General features: G+C 41.6%; 1 protein-coding gene across 2 annotated transcripts in view; it reads right to left on the bottom strand.

Annotated features, from left to right (window-relative positions):
- Positions 1-12,332, bottom strand: part of MPHOSPH8 (M-phase phosphoprotein 8) — a 35,633-nt gene that overhangs the window by 19,261 nt on the left and 4,040 nt on the right. For both annotated transcript variants that reach the window (XM_008021688.3, XM_008021689.3), the window contains exons 2-3: positions 6,229-6,384; positions 862-1,707 (exon numbers count right to left, since the gene is read on the bottom strand). In XM_008021688.3, the coding sequence (XP_008019879.3) occupies positions 862-1,707; positions 6,229-6,384 (1,002 nt within the window). The remainder of the gene's footprint in view (positions 1-861; positions 1,708-6,228; positions 6,385-12,332) is intronic.

Here is a 12,332-nt window from a genome sequence, read left to right on the forward strand (position 1 = left end):
TGTTTACATTACACACATATTTTTACAACTGTGTTCACATTTATGTAGGGTCTTCTTCTCCACTGCATTGTCTAAGTTGTTCTATTTCGCTACACTGACCTCATAATATTTCAGTAGTTCTAATGGTCCCCAAGTTGACATATCAATGTTTCCTTAACCATTTCCCCTATGGCTAGAAAGTCAGGTTGCTATCCATTTTTCACTAATGAAGATAATTCTGCCATGAGTAACTATGTATGCACAGTTTTCCTTCTTTAAAATGATTTCCTTAAATTCTCAAAACTGGAAATAATGAACGAAAAAAATGATGTTCTTTATAGCCCTTGATAAATACTGCATATATAAATACTCTCATAATTTGGAAAATACATCCACTTTGCAAAGCCATATAAAAATAATTTTTATAATGGGACAAATTCTCTATTAAATACGTTTTTATAAGCGTATTTAATTAATTAAATTTAATTAAAATACTTGTCGATGTACTTTGTGTCCTATTATTTAATAGTGGTATACTCAAGACAACAGGGGAAATGACCAAGTAGGATGTGAAAAACCAATAAAATAAGCTGATGAAGCTATAAACCTGAGTATACAATGCTCCATATATCATCTGAGTACCTCTAAAAACCATCCTGACTTGTTCACAAATTAGCCTTTAATTTTCTAGTCATAATCATTCTAAGAGAAACAAACCAGAGACTAAGAGATAAGCTGCGGTGTCCAAAAGCTGGAGGATCTTCATTTATGACCACCCACAGTCATAAACACTTTCTTACAGCTTGGCTGTTTCCCTTTCTTTGCTTGTGAAATGTCTTGACCACTCAACATGGGTTTTCTGCTGCCTTCCGTGGCCCTTACCTCCTCGGCTGAGTCAGTGGACCAGAAGCCTCTCTCTTCCCCGCTCAACCTCCAGCCCTTTGGCGTTTGGGCAGACACAGGCATCAGCTTCTCTGACTCTGCAGCACTTTTGCCTCTGTCTTGATTCCTCTGCTTTTTAGGCACAGTTTTCTTCTCTAAGAAAGTGTTCTTGTTTTCTAGCTTCCTGCTCTCTCTAGTGTCCTCAGCCTTTCTCGGGGTCTTCTTCCTCCTGCCTCTGACATCGGTATCCTCCTCAGCACTCATGGCGCTGTCTAGCGGCTTCTCAAAGCCATGCTCCAGCCCTGTGTCCTGCCCTGCTCTCTCTCTTGCAGTTTTAGTGTTTTGTTTCTCTTCTCTGCTGTCGGAATGTAGCCCTTCACTGTCATCCTCTGGAAAGGCAGAATCATTAAGTACACTTGATTCAGACTCCACCTGGGATTCGACACATTTTTCTTTTTTTGTTTTTCTATTTTCTTTGGGATCTTCTCTTGTTTTCGTCTTTAAATCTCTTATTTCACCCTTTTTAACTTTCTTTAATTCCTTTGTTTCTTTTACTTCATCTTTTTTGGGCTTTTTGGACTCCTTTAGTTCTTCTTTGGCTTCAGAAATTCTTTTCTTTGTCCTTAAATCAAAAACTAAACTTTCCAAGGAGCTCTCCAGGTCTGATTTGGACTTGTCTTTTAGCTTCCCGGCCTTTGCTTTTTTCTTTTTCAGATCATCTGGGCTCTTCTCTTCTCTCTGCCTTAATTTTTTCTTTTTCTTCTTTGGTGAAGTATCTTCTTTTGTCTCACTTTGCTGATCGCTATCAGAGTTCGCCTCAAATATGTCGTTATTTAAGGACAGTCTCTAGAAAATACAAAAAAGATTAAAATATTCATAAACATATTGATTTTAAAGGTTTTGAAAAATAGTACTAATGAAATTTGGTAAGAATATATTTTGTTCCAAGCAGAATCTCAACTCCTTAAAACCGCTTACCTAAGCTGAAATCGTACGCTACCTCCATCTCTGACTTAGCAAACAGGTCTTGGCAGTGAGGGCAAGTGTAAGTTTAGAAGGCAGGAGCGCACAGAAACACAGTGCTGCTGAGTGCCCAGCCCAAAGCAGGAGTGAGTGGACGCAGGTATGGTGGGCTGTAAATGATCTGAACTTCAACATTTCCAAAACCACCAAGAAAGTAATTTTTACAGACTTTCTTGGCTGCCAATAAAGTAGTTACCAATGCAAATACGAAACGTTTTCTAAGCCCCTGGATCCCGGAATGTCCTTAAACTTGCTCCTACATTTGACAGTTATGTACAGAACAAGCAAGACTGCACACAAATCTTACTTCCCAAATTCATGTGTTATCTGAAATATTGCTTATGAAAAAATATTTTCCTATATTAAAATTGAAAAAAAGAAACTTAAGAATAAAGTATTTGTATAGACACAAAAACACTATGCAAAGTATTTTCAGTTCCCATTTCCCAAAACCACCGTATCCTAAATGACTTGGGGGTAGAGAGAAGGGATGGAAACGATAGCTTTTCTTTGTTTGTTTGTTTGTTTTACAAGACGGAGTCTCATTCTGTTGCCCAGGCTGGAATGCAGTGACTTACTGCAACCCCTGCCTCCTGGGTCCTGGGTTCAAGGGATTCTCCTGCCTCAGCTTCATGAGTAGCTGGGATTACAGGTATGCGCCATCACAGCCTGCTAATTTTTATATTTTTAGTAGAGACAGGGTTTCACCATGTTGGCCAGGCTGGTCTTGAACCCCTGACCTCAAATGATCCTGTCTTGGCCTCCCAAAGTGCTGGGATTACAGGGGTAAGCCACGGCATCCGACCAGATATACTTTAAAAATGTCTTCCCTACACTGCCTGAGAAATGGACGCCACCAAGGGTTAACAAGTGGGAATATGGTGGCACTGACTTAACCTTTCCAATCTCTCTGAATCACCTCATAAAAAACAAGACAACTAGGATAGCAAAACAAAACTCCCCACAGACAGCTTTTGGTTTTGGTAAGTCCGAAGTCCATACCACGCAAGCCTTACCAAAACTAAAACAGTGGTAAGGCCCATGTGGTGTGGATGGTCTCTCAGGGGAAGTGAAGGCAACAATCTGGAAAAGCCCAGGCCGGTCCTGCCTGAGAGAGCAGCTGCGGGGTGGGGCCTCATGCGCACTGGGCAAGGCAGGGGAGAAGGGGAGAGGTGGCTGGCCCCTCCCAGGCCCTGCAAAAGGGACCAGCGAAGCTCTCCTCAGGACTTCCAGGACCAAGCCACACAAGGAGGAAAAACTGCTAGGATTAGATTCCAAACCAAGTAGGCCAGAGAAGACAGAAACAAAAGATCAAAAAAAAATTTTTTTAATTAGCCAGGCTGACTATCCTAAAAACAATAGAAGCATACCAAAAATACATGTCTATAAAATGGAAGAGAAAACAAACAAAAACTTTGGAGCATCAGGCAAAAAGACCCAAGTCACTTACAAGACAAATAAACTCAACTGGTCATCAAGAACAATGTTTTGTGCCAGATGATAATGGATTAACACAGTAAGACACCTGAGAAAAGAAAATGTGCACTAAGGAATCTGCAGCTGGCGTTCAGATAGAAACGCTGCCAACAAACTGTTAGGAAACAAAAGAAGTCGGTGAAGACTGTTCTCCAGAGCCTTCCTACCACAGAGGTGGGTCGCAAACTCTCGCACGCACCCCTGCTGGGGACTGACGCTCCTGCCAGAGTCCATACTTTGAGAAGCCCTGTACTAAAGCATGAGGTTCAGATAATCAAAAATGACTGGACAAACATCACCATAAGGACTGGTGGAAAGCATTAATTATGTATTTGCTTCGAGGACTAAGACTGAATGAGGGTTGTAAGAGAGACTGTAGTATGCGTGACTAAATGTTCTAACAAGGTACAGTGTATCTAGAAAATAACAGGGAGATGTGGTGAGAACGTATTGAAGGAATATTATGCTTGCTGATTATAGTTATTAAATGGGAGTAAACGACAGTATTTCAAATTAGATATAGAGGGAGAGAGACGGCAGGGAGAAGATAGGTCCCAGTTAATTTCTAGTTTTATCCTTCAAACCACATTAAGTATTTTATATACTCAACAAAATTGCATCGGCAAGGATGGGGGAACCCTAAAACTGAATAGACAGACAGACAAATGAACCTGTTTATAAAATTGATAACCACACAGAAAAAAAAATTCAAGTAACTTCTGAACATTAAACACTGCATATATCCTAAGAACAAAAAGAACTGCAAATAAATGTGGAACTTTATCAAACAGGTTGATAAACAAATACTGTTTGTCGCTCATAGTAGAAAGGGCACAGCAAATCTGAGGTTAATTTCTCTGTATTGTAAGATTTAGTAAATAAGGACATGCAATACTGTTGTGACCAGAGTTCTCCTGGTAGGAAAAGGGAGAACACACAGGTCGCTGTGGTGACGCTGTGGTGACACGTGGTGACGCTGTGGTGACACGTGGTGACGCTGTGGTGACAGGCCGAGTTACAGAGGTCAGCAGGGATCTACTGAGGCTGGGATGTGCCACTGTGCCAGAAAAGAGAGCAGTGCTACCCTGAGAGGGAGCGCCAGGACACAGGGACTGGTATGAAGGGGTTCCCAGCTAAATGTGCAACAGTTTTAGCACCAATAGTAACATGTTGAATAAAAGCATCTCTAAGAATGTACTGGTGCCAAAAAAATACCCATATTTGTTTTCTGAATAAAATATGTATTAATAAAAGATTATTTTAAAGTTAGGGCAAAAGGCAAAATTATCAGTATATGGTACCATCTTTAAAAGAAAAATCAGGTCGGGCACAGTGGCTCACGCCTGCAATCCCAACCAACACTTTGGGAGGCCAAGGTGCGAGGATTACTTGAGGCCAGGAGTTCCTACCAGCCTGTCAACAGAGAGAGACCCTGTCTCTGGAAAAAAGAAAAAAAACTAGCCAGGCCTAGTGTCATGTATCTATAGTCCCAGCTGCTTGGGAGGCTGAGGTGGGAGGATCGTCACTTGAGCCCAGGAGGCTGAGGCTGCAGTAGGCCATGATTGTGCCACTGTACTCCAGCCTGGGTGACAGAGGCAAGACTCTGTATTTAAAAATAAATAAGTGAGAAGAAAAGAAAAAATAATATATCTATGTATAACCCGAAGGCAGATCAAGCACAGAAAACAGATTGTACCTATCTTTCTCTAACTGGAACTGTTTAGGGGTCTGACCCCTGTGAGACACCCCATGTTTACTCAAAAAAGAAAAAAAGCTAAAAATACCACAATGTTGACAGAACAGTTCAGTAGAAGTCCATTAGTGTTACATAACATCACTCAAAGCTCACAACAGACCAGTGGTCACCTTATGAAGACACCTGCTTTTCTAAGTGATTGCTTCACTTACTAAACCATGCTGGCCCAGTGTATGGTAGTTATGCAGCAAACACACATGCTCAGTAAATGCCAGGCACTTCTGCTATTGCTATTATTATTATTATTAACAACGAATGCACACAGTCAAAACTAAAACTAATATTGTTTTGGTCATTTAAAAAAAGACTATGTATTTTAAAAAACATAGGTGAAACTTAAATTGTAGGGAGAAAGATCAACGTTCAGCCTATAAAATAATGAGAATCATTCTCTTAATATGAGATATCTTCACTATATATAATTCTTTTTTTTTCTTTTTTTTTTTTTTTTTGAGATGGAGTCTCGCTCTGTCGCCCAGGCTGCAGTGCAGTGGCCGGATCTCGGCTCACTGCAAACTCCACCTCCCGGGTTTACGCCATTCTCCTGCCTCAGCCTCCCGAGTAGCTGCGACTACAGGCGTCCACCACCACACCTGGCTAATTTTTGGTATTTTTTAGTAGAGACGGGGTTTCATTGTGTTAGCCAGGATGGTCTCGATCTCCTGACCTCATGATCCACCCGCCTCAGCCTCCCAAAGTGCTGGGATTACAGACGTGAACCACCGTGCCCAGCCTTCACTACATAGTTCTAAGTTTTTTTTTGTTTTTTTTTAAACCAGGTCCTCACCAGATAATTTGTTTTAACTAGCAGAAAAAGCAGGCATAAGACATAGGTTGATAATGCAAAATAAATATAATAAAATATACAAAATCTAGTTGTTCATATCATGGACGAACAAATGACAGTTTGGCATGTCTCTTTTTTCTCCACTTTTACCTTCCTCTTAACTCAGTCTTGAAAGCAGTCTGTGAGAATTGGCTACATGGAATTTACACTAAGGAATACTGTACACTTCATTATTTGTAAATCATTTACTACACTTACTTAAAAGAGTTAAACATTTGCAATAAATTTATGTACATAAAAACAAGTATGAGACAAAACATAGTACCTGAATATCCTTCCTGACTGCTTTGGCTTTGTTCTCTGCAATTTTCTTCCTAAATTCGAGAAGCACTTCTTTACAGTCCTCCAGGTGAATCTCGGGCTCCCAGGTATCGTCATCCGACGTATAGCCTTTCCAGCGAACTTTGTAAAGAACTTTACCCTGTTATAGAAAATAAAAGGAGGCAAATAAAGCAGATCACTAACTTGATTAAATTTCAAAAAAAAAAAAAAAACAAACAAAACTGAGAAGACATGAACAAACTTGAAAATTGCTTCTAAATGGAAATTATCACATTATAAAGTACATCCATCTCCTGAGAAAAGTGGCTTAAGAAACAAAGTATCGACCAGGCACAGTGGCTCAGGCCTATAATCCCAGCACTCTGGGAGGTCAGGGTGGGCAGATTGCTTGAGCCCAGGAGTTTGAGAACAGCCTGACCAACACGGTGAAACCTCGTCTCTACTAAAAATACAAAAATTATGGGCCAAGCACAATGGCTCACGCCTGTAATCCCAGCACTTTGGGAGGCCGAGGCAGGCGCATCACCTGAGGTCAGGAGCTGAAGACCAGCCTGGCCAACGTGATGAAACCTTGTCTCTATTAAAAAATACAAAAAAATTAGCTGGGTGTGGTGGCAGGTGCCTGTAATCCCAGCTACTTGGGAAGCTGAGGCAGGAGAATCGCTTGAACCCAGGAGGCAGAGGTTGCAGTGAGCCAAGATCACGCCATTGCACTCCAGCTTGAGCAACAAGAGCAAAACTCTGTCTCAAAAAAAAAAAAAAAAATGCTGGTGGTGCGCACCTGTAGTCCCAGCTACTTGGTAGGCTGAGGCAGGAGAATCACTTGAATCCAGGAGCCAGAGGTTGCAGTGAGCAGGGATTGGGCCACTGCACTCCCGCTTGGGCAAAAGAGCGAGACACCATCTCAAAAAAAAAAAAATTAGCTGGGCACGGTGGCATGCAACTGTGGTCCAAGTTACTTGGGAGGCAGAGGTGGGCAGATTACTTAAGCCCAGGAGACGGAGATTGCAGTGAGCCAAGATGGTGCCATTGCACTCCAGCCTGGGCAACAGGCTGGTGTGGAAAACAAAAGAGAGAGAAATGAAAAGAAAAAACCGTGTATCATTGATCTGTTTTTCATAAACCAAAGACTGAAGTCCTATTCTGATTCCATAAAGCGGTATGTAATTCTTGAAAAGCAATGAAAAATAGAAAAGATAGGAAGAACCAAATAATGAATAGATACTGGTAATAATTTGATCTACTTCCTTCACCTGTTACATTAATACATATTTAGAATGTTTTTAAAACATTAGGATAATACTATAATTTTTAATACTGCTTTTTCACTTATGTATCAAGCACTTTTTGTTATAACTTTTCAAACGATTTTTAGTGACTTAAGATTATTCCATCATACAAATACAACAAAAAATACTACAAAAATGCTCCCTTTGTTACCATGATTGTTTAGATCGTTTCCTTTTTTTTTTTTCTTTTGTACTTACAAATAAAGCTGTAATATCCCTGTGTATCTCTCATTAAGCAGTTAGAATAAATTCCCAGAAAGGAGATCAATGGGGTAAAAAAAAAAAAAACCAGCCATTTCCAGGGTTGGTGGCAGCCAGGCGTGGTGGTAGGCACCTAGAGTCCCAGATACTTGACAGGCTGAAGTGGGAGGATTGCTTAAGCTCAGGAGTTCGAAGTCAGCCTGGGCAACATAGTGAAATCCCATCTCAAAAAAAAAAAAAAAAAAAAAAGGCAAGCCATGTAAAGATTAAAACACACTGCCAAATGCCTTCCAGAAAAAATGCTCGAATTTACACTCCGCCAGATACAAGAGTCCATCTCTGTATATCAGGGGTCAGCAAACCAAAGCAGGGCCTGCCTCCTGTTTTTGCCCATCTTGTGATCTAAGAATCGTTCTATATTTTTAAATATTAAAGGGAAATCAAAAGAATTACATTCATCAAGTGCTTTACAATGTGTCATGCACTGTCTAAATCTTTACATTTATTAGTTCATCATTAATATTTACAACATCCCCCTGAACTAGGTAGTATTACTCATTTTATAGATGAGAAAACTAAAGCTTCTAGATAAAGTAGTCAAAGATCACACAGCTAATGGGTGGTTCAGGTGAAATTCAAACCCAGAGTCTTACCCCAGCCTGTTTTTGTTTATTTGTTTTTTGAGACAGGGTCGCCCAGGCTGGAGAGCAGTGGCACGATCTCGGCTCACTGCAACCTCTGCCTCCCGGGTTCAAGCGATTCTCATTGCTCAACCTTTGCCTCCCGGGTTCAAGCGATTCTCATTGCTCAACCTCTGCCTCCCGGGTTCAAGCGATTCTCATTGCTCAACCTCTGCCTCCTGGGTTCAAGCGATTCTCATTGCTCAGCCTCCCAAGTAGCTAGGATTACAGGTGGGCACCACCATGCTCCGCTGAGGTTTGTATGTTTTAGTAGAGACGGGTTTCGGCATGTTCAGGCTGGTTTCAAACTCCTGGGCTCCAGAGATCTGTCCACCTTGGCCTCCCAAAATGCTGAGATTTACAGGCATGAGCCTCTGCACCCGGCCCATAAAATTCTTAACACAGGAATAAGTTTTCATGACTTTGGATTTGGCAATGTGTCTGTAACTCGGGACCTCAGTTTTTAAAATATGTTTTAATCACCTTATTCTTCTTCCTTCCCTCCTCTCTTACCCCTTAATTCCTTCCCTCTCTAGACACTCTCTTCCAGCAATGCATGCTTATCTAATTATGCTCTTGCTTAAGTAATTCCAGAGGTTAGGCCAGGCGTGGTGGCTCACACCTGTAATCCCAGCACCCTGGGAGGCCGAGGCAGGTGGATCACGAGGTCAGGAGTTTGAGACCAGCACGACCAACATGGTGAAACCCCGTCTCTACTAAAACCACAAAAATTAGCCGGATGTGGTGGCAGGTGCCTGTAATCCTGGCTCCTCAGGAGGCTGAGGCAGGAGAATCACTTGAACCCGGGAGGCGGAGGTTGCAGTGAGCCGAGATTGCACCACTGCACTCCAGCCTGGTGACAGCAAGATTCCATCTCAAAAAAAAAAAAAAAAAAGAAGAAGAAGAAGAAGAAATTCCAGAGCCTAATCTCAAACAAACCAGGCACTGTAGAATCCTCCTGCTCAGGAGGAGTGGCAAGCAACTAGGCTACCACCAGCGCCAACCAGACCTCCAGATGGGTGACTACCCAAAAGAGCCATCCAAACAAAGACACACAGACCCTGCACCACTCCCACATGTCTCCCATACCAAGATGCCCTTTAAAAACCCTATGGTAATTTCTTTCTTTTGTTTTTTTTTTGAGACAGAGTCTTGCTGTGTTGCCCAGGCTGGAGTGCAGTGGTGCAATCTCGGCTCACGGCAACCTCTGCCTCCTGGGTTCAAGCAGTTATTCTGCCTCTGCCTCCCAAGTAGCTGGGATTACAGGCATGCACCACCACGCCTGGGTAATTTTTGTATTTTTAGTAGAGATGAGATTTCACCATGTTGGCCAGGCTGGTCTTGAACTCCTGACCTCAAGTGATCGGCCTGCCTTGGCCTCCCAAAGTGCTGGGATTACAGGCATGAACCACCGCACCCAGCCCCCTATGGCAAATTTTAAAATGTAAGATGTTCTTTGTGATAACAGTCCACCATCTTCTCAGTTTTGCTGGCTTTCTGGAGAAATCTGCTTTTCTCTCATCAACCCTCGTCTCTTGTGTCTGGCTTTCAAGTGGCAAGCAGCCAACCCTGGGTTCGGCTACAGATTCTCTGATATGCCATCAAAAGCCCAAACAAAAAGAAAAAATAGATAAACTATATTTTATCAAAATTAAAAACTGTTGGGCATCAAAGGACATTACCAACAGGTGAAAAGATAGCACGCAGAATGGGAAAAATATATGCATATCATATACCTGATAAGGAATTAATATCCAGAATATATAAACACAACACACGAAAAGATGATCAACATCATTTGTCCTTAGGGAAATGCAAGTCAAAACCACAAAATGAGACACTACTTCACACCTTCAGATGGCAAAAAAAAAAAAAGAAAAAGAAAAAGAAAATAGCAGGCATTAGTAAGGATGTAGAGAAATCGGAACCTTCTTACATTAGTGTTTGGAATGTAAAATGGTACAGCTGCTATGAAAAATCATCAGGCAGTTTCTAAAACAATTAAACATTGAATCATCTTGTGACACAGCAATTCCAAAAGTAGTCCCTATTTTTCAATTCCAAAAGGATTGAAACAAATATCTGTACACCAGTGTTCACTGCAGCATTATTCACAACAGCCAAAAGGTGGAAGCGACCCGAGTGTCCACTGATGGACACATAAAGTGTGGTCTACCCACACAGTGGAAAATTATTCAGCCCCAAAAAGGATGGAGATGCCAACACATGCTACAACACAGATGAATCTTGAAAATACTATGCTACAAAACACAAAAGGATATTTACGATTCCACTTACATGAGGTACTTAGAATAGGCAAATTCATTGAGACAGAAAGTACATTAGAGGCTACCAGGGACTTGAGGCAGGCAGGATGGGCACTCTTCAATCACACTCACACAGCCCGTCAATCATTCAGCCGTCTGTGTACAAAGACCAAGTACCAGTACTGCTGAACGGCTACAGTCTCTGGAAAGACGACAAGGTTTTAGAAATAGTAGTGCTGCTTGCACAGCTTGGTGAATGCAATGAATGCTGCTGCACTGCATACTAAGAAATGGCTGAAATGGCTAATTGTACGATATATATACATAACCACAATAAAACATTAATTACCTGTTGTGTCTTTTACCCATTTTCTTGCTCATCTATAAGAATCTCTCTAATACTTTTTAAGGCAATTAAATCTTTGTAATATACATTGCAAAGTTTTGCTTCTTCAGATGTCTGGTTTATCTTTTCTGCTCAATACCCAATCTCACTGAGAATCAGGAATATAACACTTGACTGTCAACATGAACTGCAGAGCACCATTCTAGCTACACACTTAACACTTGCCCGATTTTCTTCGCACCACCACCAAGGCAGTAAACTTTCCAAGCAAAGTGCCAAGAACTGCTCCCACCCATTTTACCCTTCAATCGTACCCACACTGCCCTTCAATCATTCAGTTATCTGTGTAGAAAGATCAAGTATGAGCACTGAGTAGAATTTGAACTCAAGAAATATTGGAAAAAGAACAGATTGAAAATCTTAACTTTTTTTTTTTTTTGAGACGGAGTCTTGCTCTGTCAGGCTGGAGTGCAGTGGCACGATCTTGGCTCACTGCAACCTCCGCCTCCTCGGTTCAAGTGATTCCCCTGCCTCAGCCTCCCGAGTAGCTGGGACTACAGGCACATGCCACCATGCCCGGCTAATTTTTTGTATTTTAGTAGAGACGGGGTTTCACCATGTTGGCCAGGATGGTCTCGATCTCCTGACCTCATGATCCGTCTGCCTTGGCCTCCCAAAGTGCTGGAATTACAGGCGTGAGCCACCGCGCCTGGCCTCAAAATCTTAACTTTTAAAGATAAGCCTGAAAAGCCTTAAAATTTTAAAATAATAGTTAAGAGTACATCAATACAGTTTTATTGTTCAGCTAAATTAAATGGGTAGGAAGATGGTGATTTTATCCATTGAGAATATATGCATATTCTTTCGGGCAAAATAATAAAAGGAAAACTATTGTATACAACTTTGTAAGAGCTTCTGTCTTCTGTAAAAGCATAATTAAAACTGAAGAAATTAAAGATGAGACAGCACAGCTAAGCTTGCATGAATGGGGGGAAAGAAAAGAAATCTTAGTCAATAGCATGCAGAACTGCCTAAAAGAAAGCAATATATTTGGTTTTAGAATAAACATCAGGGCCAGGAGCGGTGGCTCATGCCTGTAATCCCAGCACTTTGGGAGGCCAAGGCGGGTGGATCACAAGGTCAGGAGATCAAGACCATCCTGGCCAACACAGTGAAACCCTATCTCTATTAAAAATACAAAAAATTAGCCAGGTGTGGGGGTGCGCACCTGTAGTCCCAGCTACTCAGGAGGCTGAGGTAGAAGAATTGCTTGAACCCGGGAGGCAGAGGCTGCAATGAGCTGG

The sequence above is a fragment of the Chlorocebus sabaeus genome, chromosome 3, assembly GCF_047675955.1.
Source record: "Chlorocebus sabaeus isolate Y175 chromosome 3, mChlSab1.0.hap1, whole genome shotgun sequence".
Classification (NCBI taxonomy): domain Eukaryota; kingdom Metazoa; phylum Chordata; class Mammalia; order Primates; family Cercopithecidae; genus Chlorocebus; species Chlorocebus sabaeus.